The following is a 21,747-nucleotide window of genomic DNA, read 5'->3' as shown; positions in this document are numbered from 1 at the left end:
GGTGCAGAGCCACCCCATCCCTGCCTTTTCCAGCTGCTCCATGCGGTTTGCAGGGCAGAGAAAGGCCCAAGGTGACCCCAGGGGAAGGTGGCACTGGCTCTTCTTGCACCAGGGCAGAGGTTTTGGCTGCTCCAGCCGGAATGGTGGGAGGCAGGAGTCCATCCATGCCCTGAGAAGGGGCAGAGAAACAGCAACAGCACCAAGTGAGGGGAGAGAAAGGACTTGGCCAGAGGGAAGGCACAGCTGCCACACTCCATTTGGCTCCTTGGAAATCTGCTGCTGCTCCACTGAGTGCTGGATGTGGCTGCTGGACTGGCCAGGCTCCATTCCCACACTTCCAAACCATCCACCCTCACAGGGGTGGAACAGCAGGCTGAGGTCTGGCTCACAGCACAGCAGGACAGGAATGTATTCAGGGAAATTCTCCCGTGGATGCCACACTCTGCTCCCATTCCGGGTTTGAGGAATCACTCTTCATCCGACACAAACCTTCCTCTGGGAAGCACCAACTCACAGTCCTGGGAAGAGAATCAGAGGCTGCAGCAGAGCAGGGCAAAGCACTGTGAGGATTCTTCTTGTGAGGGAAAAATTCCATACAGAGAAGATAGGAAAGCTTCCAGCACATCACAGAGCCAAGGCAACTCCACACTGATCCTGCTGGAGCCACACTCCATCCTCGAGCATCCAGGGCACAGGGCAGGTGGCCACACAAGAGCCAAGAGAAGCAGGATGACCAGAAAGAGCCTGTTGTTGCAAGCTTTACACACCTAGCACCAGAATTCCCAATAAAAGAAGCCTCTGCTGCATGCAGGGCTGGCAGGAAGGAAATGAAAAGCTGGAATCTGTGAATGTTACAGCAGGGAGTTCTCCAAGTACTAGAGATTTGGGGTTTTTTTTGTTTCTCTGTTAGTAGGAGGACAGATTTGCTAGAGAAAGCACACTGCACGTCTGAACTACAGCACAGCACCAAGTTTCTGCCACGTGTTTTACAGCATTTTTATTTTGGGGCAAGAGTCTTACAAGAGAAAGTCTGGTAAGGCAGATCTAGAATGCACATTTTATTTATGTAAAAAAAAAAAAAAGAACCCAACCAGACAACATGGGTAAGGTAGACAAGAACTTTTTTATATTCTGACTATACAATAATATTCCTCTCTTTTTCTTTTTAATCCACTGCCACGCTACTATAATGGATCTGTTCTATAGTCTAAGTTTCAGGTTGTCCAGTTAAGTTGTCTGCAGCTTCTTTAAACAAGTTGACCTTTACCTATTTAGAGTTTCTTCTCAGAAACATTCATATATTATACAGGATATACAGATTTTGAAACAAGACACTTAAAAACACACACACCTATAGCCGCAACACTGGGATAGCTGCATTGTAGGGGTTACCTTGTTCAGCCAGCTGTAGACTCTGTATGTACAATTAGTTTTTATAGTGTTATTTACAGAGATGGACTAAAAGCTCTCTTTTAATCTAAAAGGTAAAGGCTCTTGTGTTTGAGTATGTGCAGTTTCATAGCCCTGTGGGGGAAAAAAAAAAAAAATCACGACAATTATATACACTGTAAACAGCACAAGGCATGAGAATCTCCTCCTCCTCTTCCTCCTACCCCAAACAATCTCTCAGCAAAGTGTTTGTGCACTAATATTCCTCTTCCACCTCGGCTCCAGCTCCTCGGGTTTTCTTATGGATGGCGCGGTTAAAGCTGTGGCAGGCAGGGACCCAGTGATTGTCGTGGAGACCCAACTTACAGCCCGGGATGCCCTTCTGGGAGCGGTGACAGCACATCCAGTAGCCAGGCCCGTAGGGCAGAGCCTGGCAGTAGGGCTTGGGGTGCCACCTGCACAGGGACACATCCCCCTTGACGTATTTCTTCTTGCACTGCTTGCAAGGGTCTTCCCTGTAGCGAGGGTCGCGGACCCAGCGCGAGTCCGCCGGCCTGATGTTGTAGTACTCGATGATGAATTTGAAGTAGTAGCAAGTGCATTTTAGGGCAACCAGGCTCCTGGTGGGAAGCAATCCAAAGATCTTCACGATGATGTGGTGAGGCAAGAAGGCCATGTACTGCTGAGGCTCCAAAAGCTGCTGGATTTTAAACCTGGTCTCCAGAAAGTCATGCGAAACCTGCCGCTTTAGGCAGGAAGGGTCAAGTACTTGCAAAGCCCCTTCTGTGGGAGGGACAGAAGGGGCTGATGGCTCTGTAGGGACACTGCTTCTGACACAGGATCTGCCAGATGCCACAGCATCCTCATCCTCATTTTGGGCTACTTCCCCTGGCTTCTCCTGGGTACTCTCCCGCTGTGGCTGTTGCTCGTGAGCAGCAGGCTGCTCACCCTGGAGGAAAAACAGCCTCCCTGGGAGCAAATCCTCACCAGAACTGGAGTTGGAGAGCTTCTCCTTCCTGCACCCTTTCTCGGTCTTGGTGACTGATATACTGATGCATAAGGGCTCCTTCCTAGCAGGATGCTTTGGGAAAATTACAGGCTCTTTTGATGTACAATCAACAGTCGCGTTCTTGCTCTGCAAGGGATCCTGTGGCAGCCTGGCAGCAGCTGGACAAGGGGACAGCAGAGCCCTGGGAGGCTCAATCTGCGTTTCAGTGTCATTCCTGCCAGCTGTCATCGCCAACACCGCATGGGCAAGTCCCGAATTCACATTCCCCACCCGGGTATCCAGCCCCGAAGGAAACGGCTGCTGGGCAGAGGCGCCGCCATCCCACAGCTCCGTGTCACCACAGCGACCTCCATACCCAGCCTGTGCCACCCCTGCCTCCCCCAGGCCGTCCCCCTGACTGGGGACCCCCTTGCCCGCCTCTCCCTCAGGCTGGGTGCCGCTGGCCAGGAGCACCCTGCCCACGTTCCTGCGGAAGCTGTTGTTCCTGGAGAGGCTCCCTGCCTCCCGCTCGCTCTGCCGCCTCAGGCACTCGGACTCCAGCTTGGCCACCATGTCCAGCACGCGCACAGGCTCGCCCTGGGGCTCCTCACAGGCCCCAGATGGGGAGAAAGGGTCAGGGCCGGGTGGGGCAGCCTTGGGCTGGGCGCTCAGCCTGGTGGCCGAGGTGGCCGTGCAGCTCTTGGCACAGTCCACCAGCAGAGCGCTCGCCCGCTGCTCCAGGAACGCCACCATCTCGATGACCGACAGCGACCGGCCGGGGAAGGAGCCCTCGCCACCCTCACTCCCAAAATGCACCGAGCAGTGCTCAATGCCACAGGCAAAAGGCTCCGGTTGGGAGCACCTGGCGTTGGCCTCCCTCATTCTTTCCAGCTGGATTTTGGCTTTTTTAAGATCCACCGATTTTTTCCTGCGTTTGGCCGTCCTGCCGTCGATATCCCACGTGCTCTTGATTTTCATGGAGCCCACGCGGGTGCTGCTGCTGCACTGCTGGGCTGCGAAGAAGGCGATTTTCTCCTTGGTGTTGCCAGGTTTCACCACAGCCCAGACATCCAGCGGCCCTTCCCCTTCTTCTCCCTGGTGGATCGTGGCAGACAGGGCGTTCTTCTTTTCCCTTGCGCTTGGACCATCCGCCGGGCCTTTCCCGTTCATATTGCACATAGTATTTGGATAAATAATCCCCAGAAGCTTTTGAGATGGAGTCACGAGGGAGGGTTTTGGGAAAACGCTCAGTTTGGTGCAGTTGGTGTATTTTTCTCCTTGTGCTGATCCCTGGTGGCCTCGCAGGGAATCCTGGCTTATTTCTGGGGATCGCTCTTTCTTCTGTAACTTGAGATATGGCTTTAAGTGCATACCAGAAACCCTGGAAAAACAGAAAGGGAAGAAGTTATAGTTGCAAAATATGCCTGTCTGGAATTAGAGAAGGTGGCCCAGAGCAGGCACCAGCCCACACCTCGAGAGGAACCACATGAGAAAGGAAAAGAGCCACCAAGGCTGCAATATCCACCCTTGCAGAACTTCCTGCAGTAGGAGAGAACTTCCCATTAGAGAAATCTGTTTCCAGGCGGTCACAAGGAGAAATCCTAAAGTTTAAGTTGTATCAGTTGTGAAAACATAGCTAGTGGTTCATTCTTGAGCTAGAGCCATCCTTCTGCCTGTTCATTCCTAAATCCAGTGGTAAGGTACACACAGGGTCACAGGGTTTATCTGGACATCAGCTACCACATACACTTTTCAGTAGATAAAATGTGGCTAAAGCTCAAAAGGGAAATTAGCAAGAGCAATTACATTAATCAGAGATCCCAGGGGATATCTAATCTCCTAGTACCACCCAAAAATCACAGAATGGTTTGTGTTGGAAGAGACCTCAAAGCCCATCTTGTTCCACCCCCTGGCATGGACCAGGACACCTTCCACTATCCCAGGCTGCTCCAAACCCCATCCAACCTGGCCTTGGACACTTCCAGGGATGGAGCAGCCACAGCTTCTCTGGACAATAAAACCTTTTAGCATATTGATAATGGCAGATTTGGTGACTTTCCCTAAGGCTCCTAATGTTACCCATCAGGTGCCTTCCCAAAAGTGACAGCAGCATCACATCTGGCTAAGGATATCCACTCTCAAGGATGGAGTTTTACAGTCAGGAATTCCAGAGCTGTGAAGGACCACATGGATGCTGCTGACACTGCAGCAGCAGCCTCCTGCAGCAGTCCCAGACTGTTCTGCTCTGTCACACCTCCGCAGTCATCTTCCGATCAAAGCTCAGAAATTCAGGAGCCCAGGGCACTGCCACACAGGATGTAACCACCAGGAGACTCCAGGCTCTTCTCCCAGGAGTACCACACAAGCACATTACAGAACTAACTATAGATTATGTTTCCATGGTAATCTTTGAATTGTTGCACTCAAAGGCCTCCTCTTTGGGGATAATCTGTGCTTGAGAGTTGAAGAGCAGCAGGTTCAATGCCATGTTCATCACGAGCTGAATCAGACACATTCAGGCACTGAACACGTTTCCCTTGAGAGCCACCACCAAAGAGAATTGCTAAAATACTGCAGCTTTGTAGGTTTCTAGCCTAAAACCAGCTTTCAACGAAAAACCTCCATTTGTTGGTCTATAAAGTCCAACAAATTTATAGCCGATGCTGCCCAAGCAGAGGAAGCCTCCAGGACTAGAAGCAGCCATGCTGCTTTCCCTGGAAGTTTGGTTCCTCCTTCTGGCCTAGTGACAAGAAGGGAGAGCAGGCACAGGGATTTTGGGGAGGTCCATCAAGAGGAAGGATTTAGTTCACCTTTCCACACCCCTTTGGTCCAAGCAGTGCTTTGAAGGCCAGGAAGCAAATCTGGAAAGGTGGATGTTGCATTCCTTCCCTCTGGATTTTTTTGGGAGACGTCACCTGGCTCTTGCAACCAGACAGTGCCAAAACCACCTGCATCTCACCTAGGGATTGTGGGGGTAAGAGATCTCAGTGCTGCAGACACACCTACCCAGTCCCTGGGTTAATTCTCTCCCCGTGCCTCCTGCGTGCCAATTCCAGCGCGTTGGAATTGGGTCACTCCCAATTTAGTCTCCTCTGCAAAACGCAACTGAGCTACTTTGTTTACCTCCTCAGTCAGATGCTAAAAACTAATGTAATGTCACAAAAATAGAACTTCAGGGCGTTGAAATAGATGCATGGAGAGAAAAATGGGAAATCGAGGTTGCTGGAGTTTGCTTCAGCCTCATTTTCCACCGTGGCTGCCTCATTCTGGTGGCACTTCACAGCAAAGCAGGGTCAGGCCCCCGATGTGCCCTGGCCAAGGCCCAGCCCAGAAGAGCAGCAGGTGAAGCACTGCAGCAAACTGCTGCAGAGAACAGTGCCTGCAGCCTTCCCTTCCCTTCCAGAAGGACATTTCCCAGACCAGAGAGAGAAAAGCTCCGGTGGCTGCTCGCCACTGTACCCTGGGGAGAAGAGGTGAATACAATTAAAACACGACTTTGCATGCTGAAATCTCCTGAGCCAGGAGCAGAAGATCAAATTTCATTCATGAGTTTTCATGCCAAGGTGTTTGAAAGATGAGCTGAGCTCGTTTTTAAAAGGCTTTCTCCGAGCAGTTTTCAGGAATCCAGCAGGACAATCAGCTCGACACCCTTCATTAAGAGAAGCTGCAAATGAAGGTGAGACCAGGTATTACATGAATAAAAACAGAACCAAACTGGTTACCCCAACAGGCTCAGGGGACATGTTCAGCCAGCAGAGTTGGTTCAGCTGCTCCCAGCTATTTCTGCTCTATGGAGAAAGACAAAGGGTAAAGTTCTGCCTCACCTATTACAGATTTCTTGTTTAAGGTTATATTTCTTTCTGTGTTTCAGTTAGTCCCTGGCTCGGCCAACAATACCATTTAAGGTTGAAAAGTTATAATTTACATAACAAAATTATGCCTTAGTCAGAAGTTTTACTGCCAGAATAATTGCCTCATTTGAATTCAGCATTCAGTTCATTGCACATGTTTTAATGGATCCGGATTTAAAGAAAACCTTCATCTAACAACTTCAGACAGCTATAAAGAGCACTGCAAACTCCACGAGACCAGCTGCCACCTGCCTCCGAGTTTTGCAGCAGCAGGGAAGAGAACTTTCATTTTAAAAGTCATCTGAGCAATGGGCCTTACCTGAAAGTGCCACTTGGAGAAAACGAGCCCCCACCTCACACGCCCTTTGCTGTGGACATTGAGAACGAACTTTTAAGCAATCACAGCTTCTTCCCTGCACGTCAGCAGCACATTTCATCTCTAGCTCCCCGAATTAGAACAAGGCTTCCCAGCAGAAATTGCTTTGAAGATGAACCAGAGCCCAGTCCCCACCCACAGACTCCCCTGTTTCTCAGTGCTGGCAAGCAGAGAGCTGTGGCAGCTGCAGGTAAGCTTTTAAATATTTAAAACCACCAAAAATAGTTGTTAAAAGGTGAAGTCACATATTCCCTATGACACTCCATTCCAGAATAATTCTGTTTGCTTTCCTCCACCCTCTAAGTTATCAAGCTCTCTAATTTTATCTTTAGAGACAACGACTCTTCAGAAGTCCACGGGAGCAAACATAAAAGGTTTTCAATCCCAAATGTGCGGTTTTAAATTGCTGATAAGAGAGAATTCTGCCAGGAGTGATCAGCACTGAAACAACGAGCAGTGCTGCCTTTATACTGTTATTCCATCCTTAAGCTGATGAAATAAAGGGGCCAGTTTTTCTATTTCTAATCAGCCATGTCTGAAAAACAGGATACTTGCACTGCTGGAATGACACTGCTGTTTTTATAAGTCGTAACTACAGCTTGTTTCCACTGTAGTTTTATCAAGTTGGTTACTACACATTGTTGATACAGAAATATATTCCTTTATATGAGCTCAGACATGCATACACCCCACTTCTCCCCACCCAAGGGAAGACCCATAACCCACTGGTGGACTCCCCATCCCTGAAAGTGTCCAAATCCAGGCTGGATGGGGCTTGGAGCAACCTGGTCTAGTGGGAGATGTCCCTGCCCATGGCAATGGGTTGGAATGAGACGGTCTTTGAGGTCTTTTCCAATCCAAATCATTCCATGATTCTCCTTGCCAAGCTGGCCAGAATCTTCCTGCATCCTTTTGTATTTATGTATGTTCTAAATCACAGCAGCCTAAAACAATAATATATTTGCTTTAGTGGAAACTCCAGCATTGGAAGAAAAATTGGTAGAAAAGATTCAGTTTTCACAACTCCTTTGTAAGGACCACAGAGAGCCTTAATTCCCTTTGGAGCTCCCAGATCAGGGACTCTGATGATGCCCTGTGAAGCCAAAAGATTTCCACTGGCCAGCAAGAACAACAACAACAAAAAAACATAATCTTCTCAAACAGCATATTCACACTGCAAGTTTTCCAGGCAAAGCACCGGAAGGTTTTATTAGGGCGAAAATTTCCATCGAAACCCCCAAGTTTCCTATGGATTTCTCCTTGTAAACACCAACTCCAGCCGACAAAAGCTCCTCTCTGACTGCACACCCAGTGCCAACTACAACTCTGAAAAACCCCTCAGGACATACTAACACAAGGCAGAAGCCAAAAAAAAAGAAATAAAAATCAACAACAATAAAAACCCCCACACCTCTGGCAAAGCATTTCTCTTCCCTGGCATCCCAGTTCTCTGTCCATAGAGCTTTCCTCCTCTGTAAAGCTCACTGACAATTAGCAAGGACTAAACACTGAGTGGGAGTTAACCATGGTCAACCACTTGTTATTTCTGGAAGGGCTTGGTGGGTCCTTTGGGCTCCATCTCCAGTACCATTTCCATCCCCTTTGCACTGCCAGGGCAAGGCAGAGCAGACAGGGAGCTGCTTCAAAGGCATTCCACGGATTCTGCTGGGGCGGGAAAGTCCCGGGGTGGAAGGAGCTCTGCTACTCATGGAGTTTGTTCTGGAGCATGGCAAGGCTCCAAGCTCAGAGAAAGGAGGGCTGGGAAGCACCCTGCTCCAGAGCAGGGGTGGGTTAGACTCTGGCAGCTGTGGAAGCATCTGATTTCCTGAAAACCCACTCCCCTTGGAGCAGCAGCTGCTCCTGACCCACCTCCCAACACCTCCAGAGTGCCTCCCACAGCACAGGGAGAGGCAGCGAGGATTAGAGTGGGATTTGAAGGCAAACAGAAGGCATGTGGCTGCTGAAGGAGAGCTCTCTGCTCCAGTGGCCAGCCTGGGGGAAGTGGAATGATGCCAAAAACGTGGGGCAGAGCTGGCCCAAAGAGCTGAGGAGCTAAATACAACATAAGAACCAAACTCCTAGCTCTGGACCCCTCCCCAGCTTGTTCACCTGTGCTCAGGTGAACAGATAACCTCACTCTGGGGGAAGCAACACCCACATACAGCTGCACACTGCACAGCCAGAAAATCCACCACACAGAGCCCATCACCCCCAGCACACAGAGGTTTTGGGTGACAGAATGCACCCCAAGCCCAACACAGACCCCTCCAGTCTGAGGCCTCCCCACCCATCAGTGTTTTGCACACGTTTTACACTAAACACACACACACCCTCCACTACAGCACAGTTGCCTTGGCTGCTTTCTGAATTTTGTACAGGAAGAAGTGCCACTGCTTTGCCAAGCTTTTGTATAAAAGCACTTACCGTGAAGGGAGTGATGTAGGAGTAATTCTTTGCTGAGCCTCAGGAAGCTCAAAGCCCAGCTTCCCAACCATAACAGACCAGACACAGAGATGACAAAGCAGAAGGGAACAAAAATAAACTGAAAGATTTGGAATTCAAGGTTATCAGCTGCTCCAGAAACGTGCAGCTCAGAAATGATGGGATGGCACATGTGGTGGGACAGGATGAGAGGAAATCACAGAGGGACAGCAAGACAAAAACTGGTGGTTTTACAGGGCTTCTGCTGAAAGCTGCCCAGAGCAGCACAGGTAGATGACACATTTCCTTCTGGAAATGTTTTAGCTTTATTAATTGTTTTCTGATTTATGAAGTGCAAGAGGATTAAGACCTTTCCTCATATCACAGTGCAACAAATTTCTTCTGTTAACGAACCAACACAGAGTGATGCTATTTATAGCCTTCAGTTTTGTGCATACGTAATGAGAACACATGAAAGGTTGTAGAAATTAACCTTGGACCACACGATCAGTAACAGACTCAGCATTCAAAAGGAAAAAGCAAGCAAAAGAAGAGCTGAAGGCAAGTTATCATGTTGCTGTTTTGAAACTCAAGACTGAAACTGGTTCATGGAGTAAGCTGTGGTGTGGAAGATTTCACTGCACACAGCATTCTCCAGGAGTCAGAAGGTGTTTTCATTACTAAGAACACATCCCAAACAAGATCCAAAGAAGCCCCAACTGGATGTGATCCTTCTTTGTGAAGGATACCAGAAGCAGATGCAGGTTTCAGGTCATATCACTTGGAAACTTCTACCTTAGAGATCAAAAAGTCCAGAAATAAACATGAGAACTGGTGCAGCATTAAGTCACTGCAGAGATATTTGACAACAAAGAAATAGTGAAAGGTTTTTTCAGTTTCTGAGAAAAAAAAGAGAAACAGGGCTGCAAGCAAGGGCAGGGCAAAGATCATGAGTACAACACAAAATACCAAATTTGACTCTGAACCATTTTTAAAGAGGGGTGGTAAGCGTGATGATGAGGGCAAAAGCCCAGGCGTTAATCTGAACAAGAGCATTGGCAGCAGGAGGATTAGAGAGCTTCATAAAAATTGTGAGGATTGGCTCATCCCAGTTTTAGAATCCAAACCAGATAGGCTCATGCGCTGCAGGCCAAGAAACAGGATTTATAAACCTCTTGAAAGGCAACAATAGGAGATAATAAACATGTGGCACATTGGAGGGGGCACTGCAGGGGAGAAAGAGAAGGAGAATGATCACAGCCTCTCCAGGGCTCGTATTCTGACTCCAATATAAAGGTGCTTTGCAAGCAAAGAGGATTAATGTGACACAGAGAAAAAGGGGAAGAGGGAATAGTTCAATATGCCAGACTAACCTCAAGGTTCTCAAAAAAAGGCCATTTTTTTAGACCAATCTACTATATCTTACTCACATGGACTTCAGAGAGCACAAAGAGATTTACTGGTTAAGACAGATTGGCAGAGGAATGGGAAAACAGACAAAGGAGCTGGCTTAGCAGCAGACAGCCCCAGGTGATGCTGAATAAGAAAATACCAGCCTGGAAACCAAAGACATGCCTCAAGAATCAGCCCTGGGAACATCTGATTTTGTTAGGAATGACCTCAGCACTAATTCTGCCCCCACAGAAATAGAGGCAGTTCCAAAACAGCAGAGGCACAAAGCTCCAAGTAACAGGAACTGAGGAGGGTTTTGAAACACAGACAGTGATGCACCAGCAAGAGGAACACCAATAAATTTTGGAAGTAACTGAGGTGAACTGGCCACCACAGAGACATCCATGAAATAGGGAAGTGGAGGTGATGCTGTGACAGCAGTGAGAAGCTCTCCAGCCAGCCCTGCTCCAGAGCACAGCAAACACTTCTAGCCAGGACTGAGATTATACTGTGAAGGGCATCACAATGAGAGCAACTGCTCCTCAAGAAGCTACTGGAGAACTCTTGGGTCACTTAGCAGAGCAAAACCACAGGTGAGGATTACAACCACATTTTACAGAATACAGAAGAAGAGGGAAACCACTGAAAATAAGCAGCGGTCCTTATGCAGAAGGAAAATAAAGGAACAGAAACTCAAATGAGACTATAAACTGCCATGAATGTTCAGCCTGGGAATGAAAAGAAGGTTCCTAATTGCACAGTGAGATCTGTCATCTTCAGTAATGGCTTAATCTACAGGAGGAGAGAAGAAAAGATGCAAGAAAAGATGTAAATGTTTTTAGGCTAGACTAAGTTCACAAAAGGGATTACGAGATACTGCTTGGGAAAGCAAAGAGCTGGGTGACCCAGGAAGTCTCTTCCAGCACTAAATTACCATGAGACTAACATAGCAAGTATATGCTGTCTACACAACCACAAAGAACAAAGGTTAAAAGTTTGCTTTAAACCCACACAGCCTTTGGAAACCAAAAAGCTGGCGCTCTTCCTCCAGACTGAGGAAGTTTAAGAGCCTTGGTTTCAGAAAAAAAAAATGAAAAAAAAAAAAAATACACATATATTTTGAAGTAGCTTGAACTCAAACTGGCATGTCCTTGCATTTGCATGAGGACAAGTTGTTCTGCACGGTGTTCCTATAAGGAGACACAGTGAGAGGCATTCATTTAATTGTCACATAAGCACAAGTGTTTGAAATCAATTGTGCATTTCTCCTTAATAAGAGACACAGGAGAGTGAGCAATGCAAAAATCTGAGCTTAAACTAATCTAATTACTTAGTCCATAGTAAGACAAACCGCAACAATGACTGCCAGCATTTCCACTTGCTTTAAGCTGCCTGCATGTTTTAAAGCCTACTCTGTGAGCCTTTTGCCAATTAAGTTTTACTTCAAAGTCATGTTTCCCAAACTAATTTACAGCTGTTGCTAGAAAACCCAAGGATTTCTGCAAGTACTCTACCAGCTGCAGTGAATCTGTAGTTGTCATTATCAAATAAAAACGTCAAAGAACATTTCTGCCCTTAAGCCATTACAACGTTTCACTGAAACACTACCCGAAAGTCAGAATTAGGAGCAAACACTTGAGTGACAGCGTGAGACAATAGGAGAGGACAAGGACAAGGCTAAAATCAGTGCTGAATACTCAGCTAGAGACAGAGCAGCCAGTCTGTTCGTACCGTTTGACTTGATGGAAGGTGGAGGATGTGGAATTCAGCGGTTCCCTGTGGAGGCCAGCTCTGCAGGAACTCTTCATGGTAACCACCTCTCTGGCTAAGGCACGTCGTCACAGCCAGTCCATCCTGGGCTACACCCCAGGCTCCCCCATCAGCTCTGCCTGCCCCACACACAGCTTCACCGTGTCTCTGCCACCTAAAAACTGAACAAAAGAGAGCTACGTGAGAAAATCACAAGCACAGGTGATCAGGACATGGACTCTCCCATGAGAGAGAATAGATACAGATACACAAATATATACAAACACAACCATGCTACGCATGCATAGATATAAAAGATACATATTCAGATAGAAAAGAACTTAACATCATCATGCCAGCATTGCAGCTGGAGTTTCTGAGCACCACTGAACACAAATGAACACGCCCCACCACAGCCTGGCTGCACGCACAGTTTTTTCACCTTATATCCAACTGCAGCACTACCTTGGCACCTCCCACGGAACACGCTGTCTTCCCAGCTCCATGTAAACAGGACGCACAAGATCCCTCTGCTTGTTAGCACCACATCAGCCTTTGGAGGGAAGTAGCTGCTAGCAGTGAGATTTGAGGCTGCCAGGAGTTACGTTAGCGCTCTAATCAAAATAACGTGGCGGATTTCATAAAAGGACAGAAAACATGTCACCACACAGCCTCCAAGCCTTGTGAAAACTGCCCTGTCTTTGCAGCACATGCAGATAAGACAGATTACACCAAAACAAAGCTGTTCTGCAGTATCTCTTGTTCTCCCTGGGCTGCTGCCTTCTACACCTTGTCCTTGGAGCAAACACTCTTACCGGTGCTTTAACGCACTTTGATGGAGAAAGAACAACAACCTTCAAGCTGGAACATTAAAGGGAAGAGTGACACAGCAAAAGAGCCCTGGAAAACCTCAAACACTCCAGTCTGAGCTGCCAGCAGATTGTTTGAGAGACTGTTTGCTTCCTCTCTAGAGAACTGTGCACAATGATGCCGTAATAAAGGAATGCCATTTGAGGATGCTAACTATGGAGCTGTCCCCCCAGGGGAGCTGAGATTTAGTGCAGCAGGTTGTTCTCTCCTTTTCAGCAGCTTTGCCCAGTGTTCCTACTGCTGCCCTACCCCTGTTTTTGCAGAGATGGAGCCTCTCCCATCACCCCCTTGCCCACCCCTCCCATGCAGAAGAGCCCCCAGCTCAGCTCATTGCTGCTTGACCAGTGTGGTTCACAACCAATGCTCCCACTAAACACTCCTGGCCAGGAAAATCTGCTCTTGGTAGCCACACTTGCCAGGAAAATGATGAAGGATGAACTTTCCAGGCAGGAAAAGCAGATGCTGGTTTAGATCCACCTGACTTGATGTCTGCTATCTCAGTTTCACAGTTCGTCTAATGATGGTGAATAAGAGGTTAAGCGTTTGCCTACATTTGAGTAGCAGGAGCCTAAAATAATATATAAAATATTATATAAACACATTCCAGGCTTCATGAAGAAATCTCTGCTGAGCTCTACACAAGGCTAAGAAACGTGTGGGGTGGAGGAGCATGGCAGTGGCAGAGCAGGAGGAGGAGAGCCTGTCTTCTGCTCCAGGGATTCAGCAAGACCAGGAGTTAGGCTGCTGTGATCAGCAACAGCAGAAATTGAAGCTTTGTAGTCAAACACCATTTTCAGTCTATAACAAGGACCTACCTCTATGAGTGAAACCTAGGCACAAAAACCAGCTGTTTCTGATGGTCTGATGCTGTAAAGATATATATTCACAAACAGTAATTCACAGAGAAGAAAAAGCATATGCCCAATGCCTTAGGAAAATCAAAGTCAAACAAAATCGTTGCTTTCCCATGAACATCAGTAAGAGGCACTGAAATTCTGACTTTTCTCCAAGCTTTTGTCTGGCTCTCCTTCTGGCTTTACTGACACTAGCATTTCAGACTCAGCAGGAACTGTATCACAGAAACATGATTATATCCACACCCAAATAAACGCAACCACACCATTTCAAGAATGCCACTCACTTTTCCAATAGCTTAAACCCTCTCCATGGATCCCTGGTTAGGGATACCACATGTTTTGTCCTAGTCCTACTCCTCTGGAGATCAAGTCAGAAGTAAAAGACAAGAGCCAGACAAAGAATTGAAACCCAAAGATATCTTATTTGCAGTAAAGAGGTCGAGAAGCAAAACCATCAAGAGAAGTGGTTCAGGAGCAGCCACAGCCCTGATCCAAGAACAGGCATTGTGTGGCAGGATTTCTTGAGTTTAGGAAGGGACCAGCAACTACCAGAGGGAAGCAAAAGCTGACAAAATAGACACAGGCAAGTTCAGATGGGCACTGCAGCACAGACCCAACCACAGCTCCATACAAAGCATGCTTTTTCCCTCCCTCTGTAGCTGCTGCGCTATAGAAAAGAGCTGAAATAGTCTATTAATGCCAGCAAGCTCCTGACAAATTCCTACTGTGTGAGAAGTAAAAAGCTGTGCTTGTGAATTAAAAAAAAAAAAAAAAAAAAAAAAAGGAAAAGAGGAAAAAAAACCCCAGCATTTAAGCTAGCAGATATACTTACTGCCTTTTAACTACCACTGTTTCTGTACCAAGGCTGATCCTTAGCAGAAGGAGCTGCAGCCGATTTGTTAGTTTTGCACAGAGTCGGGTACAGCCCGAAAAACTGAAATACAGATGCACAGAGAAACAAAACAGAAGAGGAAGTTAAAACCCTAATCGTGTTCTTCTCCCTCTCTGAAACCACCCCCAAACATATGCCTTTCTGCACAAGATGTGGGAAGGACTTGGGTTTTGGCAGCAGAAAGCATCACATCCTCTCAGCTGCGGACGGCTCAGGGAACAGTCCCACAAAACTCCCCATCTTATCACCAGGTTTGAACACTGCTGCAGCCTAGGAAAACAAATGTATCAGCTCCACCAGGCTGGAGTCAAGGTCTCCTCATCTGTGCAGCAATTCACTCCAGCTTTTGATATTTTGATAAGTGCAAGAGCAAGTGTGTTTTAGCTGTAGCAACAGTAACTGATCAACAAACCAGTTCAAAGGGTGGGCACATCCTCTCAGAAAATTTACTTTCTAGAAAGGAGGCTGTGGCCTCGGGACTGGATCTGAGCAACAATCACCCTGCTGGTAAAAACACATTCTTAAAAACACATTTGACCACCCAACCTCCACGCAGGACAAGCTTTGGGATGCTCCATAGGGATGTCATACTGAATCAGCTGGGCAAAGAGCATCAGCACACTCAGGGTGCAGAGGGAAGCAGCAGTAAGTGTTTCAGAGCAGAACTCAGAGGGGTTAATACCAAAAACAGTCATTAGGGTGGAAAAAGTCAGTGTTGAGGCTTTATAACAGATTAGGGGTTTTGGTTTTTTGCAAGAATTGTGTTCCATGTCCATTCCCCCACCACTGAGCTGGAGCTTAGGTTGTTCCATGATCCTTGTCTCCAAAAGCTTAATTCACGAGACATAAAATTCTGCCATTCCCTCCCTCCTTCCCCAAACACCCCCCAGGACACCTATAACAGGACCAGAATCTCCAAAGCCAGAAGCTTTGGCAGAAAGCTTTTCCTCATCCCAACATTCCCACTGGGAACGATCCACAGCAGCTGCCAGACTGTCTGACAGTGAGATAGATGACACACCAGGTCCTCAGCCTTAGACACCTATAGGAACACAAGCATTTCTTTTTATCCATTCTTCAGGCAATATCCACATATTTAAAACACCTCAAAGAATTGTCTTTTAATACTGAAAGAGCCACCACAGAAAGAGCCTTGTGAAACCTTGTGTGCTCAGCTTCCCCTCTGTTTGATGGTCAGTCAGATCTGATACTATCTGATCTAAAGGCAATAAAACAGCCACAGGCTCCAGCTGGAATAAATGTATGGGAGCTTCCTGTGTCTACTCCCACACCAAAACCAGCTGATAGCACTTGTAGGCATCAGGAACCAGAGCTGGCAAAGCAGCAAGACCTGGTTACCATTGCCCTTGGCTCATTTCCCCACCAAATTCACTTCAGCCCTTCCTTCCCAAAGCTCCTCCTAGCTCCATCCTTGGATCACACCAGACAGAGCAGCAATTTAAATGAAAACTGAAGATTCCCATGTAAGGGGAATCAGTGGAGGCTACAAAGACCATGAGGGGTCTGGAGCATCTCTCTTATGAGGACAGACTGCAGGAGCTGGGGCTGTTTAGTCTTTCACACCTTCTCCTTTATCAGCACTGCCTTCCTGTCTGGTTTCTCACCAGAAGCTGCTCAAGGAGCAGGAGTAGGGCAGAATTAACCCAAAAGCGGTCAGCTCTCCAAACCCACTTACCCCAGACCTGGCAGGACAAGGTTCTCAGAAACTCAGACTGGACTCAGCTATCTCCAATCCACACCTGGAACTGTGCTGGAAAAAGTATCTGCTACAAAGTGGGTTTGAGCTTCTTTCAAGTCAGTGGAAAGAAACACTTCTGAATGCACAGTGGGCAAAATCCAGTGTTTTGGAAGCAGGGAAATGAGCATGTAGGGCTCCAAGGCAACATTTGATTCCTCACTGCTGTCAAACAGCACTACTTGCTGTATTGATAAGCATGTGAAATACTTATTCCAATGAAGCACTACAGGGAGAACCTGTTCTCCTTCCAAGATCATGTCAATAAAGAATGGAAGGCTCCACGTTCGTAGCTCACATGCTTTCTCTCTAGGTGGGGTAAGCATTGGAAGGACTAAGTTGTCCCCACAGAAGGAAAATCTCAGAAGGGAAAAAAGAAAATAAAGGAAAGACAAGCTCTGCTGCACCCTCTTAGCCCTGCATGAGTATTGGGAAAAAATAATATTACAAATGTTTCCCTTGTTCAACTATTCCTGAAAGGCTTCAGCTGTCTTGCACAATTTGGGTAAGGACATCGCTTGCTGCTCAGCTGGGAAGAAGTTAAGAACTGGCTCATTAGATTTGTTCTGCTTGATCCAAGAGGAAAACAAAACCAGTAAATCCCTCACTGGGCAGCGCTGCTGCAGCTCTGGTGACAAACACACGGGGCTCACACATCACTCTGCTTTCTAGAAAGCTGCCTTGGCACCCCTTGGCACTGTCGCGTGCCCCGAATGACAAACTGGGGGGAGCAAAGCCCTGCTGAGGGGGGCTGTGGCTGCTGCACCCCTCAGCTCACAGGGCACAAAAATCCTCCCTCAACACACCACACTCGAGGCCATGTGACCTACTAGGACCACATCTGAATTATTTAGCCTATAAAACTACATTTGTTTTGCCGTGCAGATTGCGAATTAATGAAAGCTCAGCTGAAAGGCTACTTTCTTGGGGCGAGGGGAAGGAGAAAGCTTCCAGAAGCCTTCCTATTATAGAAGCAATAGAGCTGGTTCCAAATATAGTAGAGCAGCACTCCCAGAGCTCTGGAGACGTCGTGCCCTGGTTTTGTAAGGCTGAGGTCTCGCTGGATTGCTCCTGCAAATGCAAAGACGGGTAGGAAGAACTGCAGGATGCAGAACTGATGTGAAAAGGGAGTTTCAGGACAAACATCAGAGGCAGAAACCCAGACTGCCTCTACAAAAGAGATCAGCCTGAACACCAAGAGAGAGCCAGCCTGCCCCACTTTAGAGAAAACCAGTCAAAACCAGCAAGAAGAATCCCATCTTTTTCAAGAACACAACATTAGCTTGCTAAAAAAGATCCCGATTATTATTATTATTATTACAGCCCTGACGTGGCAGATTAGGATTGCCAACAATCATTTCATCACCCTGTTTTGCCTGTGGATGGCAGGAATCCTGGCTGGAGAGATGCACTTGACTCCCTTTGGCACGCAGAGGGTGGATTTGGTTTTGCTGTGACAGCTCATAAAGTGACCATCACATGCCCTGCCTGACAGTAATTCCTCACTAGCTCACCAGGAATAGTTTGTTAGTGATCCAACAGCACGGGGTAACAACTCACTCCAATTCTTAACATTTCCTTCTCCTGTCTGGTGGCAGCTCTTGTAACACAACAGAAATAAACTTATTTGCAAAACTCTGATTACAAGAGTATCTTTGTGTATCTCTGCATCTGTGTACTCCAGCATAGGACTGGCCTTTTGACTGGTAAATAGTAACAAAGTAAAATGTCACCAGGAAACCAAGAATCTCATACCTGACACTATTTAGGGGAGAAGCTCCCCTGCCCCACAGCACAAAATGTAATTACTATTTCTGTGCACCTCTCCATGGGGTATGAAATGGCTTCTAAAATAGTAGAACAAACATACATCTGACTTCTAAATATCCAGAAAATAAATATAGTTCCCTCTTTAGAACTCTGCTAACAAGGGAAACCCCACAACAGGTGACTCAATGTTAAGCACTAAATTCACCAGCTTTAAAACTCAAATTCTCTGAACTAAATATGGCTTTAACAGGTTTCTATGGCTCTAACTGGTTTGGAGAAGCCCTTGGGTTGTCAGTTCTCCTTTCAGAGACCACCCCACATTCCCTGACCACAGGTCCAGACCTACACAGTTTAGCAGAAAAAGTGGTAATTCATTTTTACTGACTTCTGTGAAATCTTACCCTTTAACCAAAACATGGTGTGGATTTTTATGTCCTATACCACTGTGGATACCTTCTTAACAGAGACAGAGGCACAAAAGAACCCCAAAAAACTCCCCAAAAAACCACAAGCAAACCAAACCCACAGACACACAAAAGACTCAATGCAGAATGTTACAGTTTTGTCCACATGGATTCTGCTAATCCACTGCAAGGCTGAGAGGTTACAATATCCATTAGGCATCTCTAATGTGTCCAGATTTTTCCTAAAGACCTCCAAATCCAAATTCAACAAACCTTATTCAGCAGCACAAACACTAGACTAAATATAATGGCACAAAAAAAGAGTTTTAGAAGTAACTGTGCCATTACTTGCAAATATTGGGATAGGTTGGATAAGGCCTTGAGCAACCTGGTCTAGTGGGAGGTGTCCCTGCACATGGCAGGGGGTTGGGATGAGATGATCTTAAGGTTCCTTCCAGCCCCTTAACATTCTATGATTCCATGATTTCTATCATTCAAAATGTCCAAATTTTTTGTATCATATTCCTGAATAGACTCTATTCTCCCATAAGAGCATTTTCCACTGTTTTTAGCATCAATGTCTCATGAATTGTCACAAAATCTTAAATCCTTTCAAACTTTTGTTTAAAGTAGGCCACTGCTGGTGTCCCAATGTCACACTTTCACAGAGTGCATCTTTCACCTCACAAGGACAATATAAAAATGCTGAACTCAAATCTCAAATTTACAGGTCAGCACTTTACAAAAAAGTCTGCTCTGCACTTAGGGAAAGAGCTATCCCAAGTATACCAAACTTCAGGACAGATTTCATGCAGAAAGGAGCTCAAACTACTTTTCACAGCACATTTTGGAACAAAGTGCCTCATTACATCTGCAGACTTCCACCAGAACAGATTCCTTAGGAGCATCTAAAAACAACCCACCCACCCACAAACAAACAGGACACACCACCACCCACAGCCTCTGAACAAGCTTTGGATTCACTGGGCTTTCCAGCTGTATCTTATAAAACTAAACAAAAAGCCCCTAAAGAACAGGTTATAATCTAAGAAAAGGAAAAAAAATAAAAAAAAGCAAATCACTAATTAATGTCAAGTTCTCACAGGGCCTCTGCAGGAGGAGGTCAGAGGTGCCCCAGGCCTCTTCCAGCCAGCTCCACTTGTCCCACCACAGGATGTGGCTGAGTCCATCACTGAACCAACTGGTACCACTGGGGAAACATTTAAGAAAGGGTAAAAATCACCTGACAGAGAGAGGATGGGAGAAAATCCCACCAAGACCAGAGAAGGATAAGGAAGGAGTGCTCCATGGCAGAGCAGGAAATCCCCCACAATGAAATGGGAGAGAAAAGATGTTGGTTTCACCTTTATTTTTGTTTCTTATCATTATTTTACTATTCTAGGTGTCAATAAATGATTTTTTTTTTTTTGTCCACAACAGTAATCAGTAACCTCATGAACTTTATCTTGACCTTTAAGCTCTCTTGGCAGTCTTTCCATGACATCTCCAATTCCAGCCCCTGGCAGGCAACAAACTCCTCTGGACAATCTGCCAGGTGGGCAGATGGATGTGTCTGTCCCCTGCAGTAGGAAGTCACCCACTGCAACCACTCACCACTTATTATGGATGTCAAGTCTTCAGGAGGGACAGGAATATTCCTCCTTATATGGAGAGTGACCACTTTCATTGACTTCTGACTTCTTATGAGACGTGGTGCAGATCCCTCTGGGATCCCTGATGTAGGAGGGGCATTCAGATTTCTGAGTCTCTAAGCTCTCTGAGAACAACCTGTTTCAGAGAATCCTACAAAGGTTTGGGTTGGAAAGGACCCTAAAGTCCATCCAGTTTCCAGGGACACCTTCCACTATCCCAGGTTGCTCCAAGCGCCATCCAACCTGGCCTTGGACACTTGCAGGGATCCAGGGGCAGCCACAGCTTCTCTGGGCACCCTGTGGGAGGAGAATCACATCCCCTGACCTGCTGCCCACTCTATTTTGAGGGAGCCCAGGAGGCAGTTATCCCTCTGGGCTCTGAGCACACACTTCCAAATCACATCCCTCTTTTCATCCACCAGAACTCCCAATTCCTTCTCCACAGGGCTGTCCTCAGTGACTTCTCCCAGTCTGTATTCACACCTGGGACTGCCCTGACCCAGGAACAGCCCCTTGCACCTGGACTTGTTGAACTTTATGAGGTTTCTCACTCCCACAAACGCCACACAAACCTCTTATGTCCTCATACAACTCCAGGACCTGGTGACACAGCTCCTCAATGAGGACACACCTTCTGCAGAGATGACTCTCAGCCCAGTTTCCTAGACAGTAAACAGCCACTCTTTACAACCAGAAGCCTCCAGAGCTACATCTGCTGCCACCTCTGCTGTCCCTCTTTGGGAGGGACCTTCTGACATCACTGGGGCAGCAGCTCCAGCAGCTGTCAGGAATGAGCATCTCTCCAACAGCTCCAGGCCTGCAGAATGAAGTCATGCAAGGAAAGGCAAGGCAGCAGGACACCAGGGTGTCACAGTCAGCAAAACAAAGCTGGAATCCTAACCAGTGACAGGAGGAATAGCACAGCAATGCAGACAAGACTCACAACAGCACTTGGCACGATCCAAGCAGACCCCCTCTTATCCATCAGCCAGAACCAGGCACCTGCAGAGCTCATCTGAGCACTGCCAGAGCAGCAGGAGCACAGCAGGGAGGGAACAGGGCTTTGGTGAGCAGAGCTGGGGAGCACAAATGCAGGTGAACAGTCCCATAACAGCATCAGGGTATTTCCCACACTAAACTGCTTTGCAGCTTGTGAAAAAGCACAGAATGAGCTCAAAGGGAGCAGAAGGGACTTTGGACACCCAAAGCACAGATATGTGACACGCTGTGGCCAAAGTGCTCAAGATGAAGACAGAAGGCAGCCAAGAGGATATGTTACAAATCCTTCCCAGAAAAAGTATCACCTGGTTTTATAGAAATTCTTAAGAGAACTTTATACACAAAACATCTGCTGAAATAACTCAGCTTCACATAAACTCA

The 21,747-nt window shown here is 46.9% G+C and overlaps 1 protein-coding gene across 6 annotated transcripts in view; it reads right to left on the bottom strand.

Moving 5' to 3' along the window:
• Positions 1-982: 982 nt before the first annotated feature.
• FBXO34 (F-box protein 34) overlaps positions 983-21,747 on the bottom strand; it is a 39,629-nt gene continuing 18,864 nt past the window's right edge. For 3 of the 6 annotated variants that reach the window (XM_085061011.1, XM_085061008.1, XM_085061012.1), the window contains 2 exons: positions 12,149-12,348; positions 983-3,758 (listed from right to left, as the gene is read on the bottom strand). In XM_085061011.1, the coding sequence (XP_084917137.1) occupies positions 1,646-3,758; positions 12,149-12,225 (2,190 nt within the window). In that variant the 5' untranslated portion in view covers positions 12,226-12,348 and the 3' untranslated portion in view covers positions 983-1,645. Of the gene's footprint in view, positions 3,759-12,148; positions 12,349-12,608; positions 14,677-14,725; positions 14,828-21,747 lie in introns of those variants that run through there. The other 3 variants (XM_085061009.1, XM_085061010.1, XM_085061007.1) reach the window with 3 other exon arrangements.

This window comes from Lichenostomus cassidix, chromosome 5, assembly GCF_008360975.1.
Source record: "Lichenostomus cassidix isolate B80296 chromosome 5, HeHo_3.0, whole genome shotgun sequence".
NCBI classification, from domain to species: domain Eukaryota; kingdom Metazoa; phylum Chordata; class Aves; order Passeriformes; family Meliphagidae; genus Lichenostomus; species Lichenostomus cassidix.
This window is presented reverse-complemented; position numbering and strand designations above follow the sequence as displayed.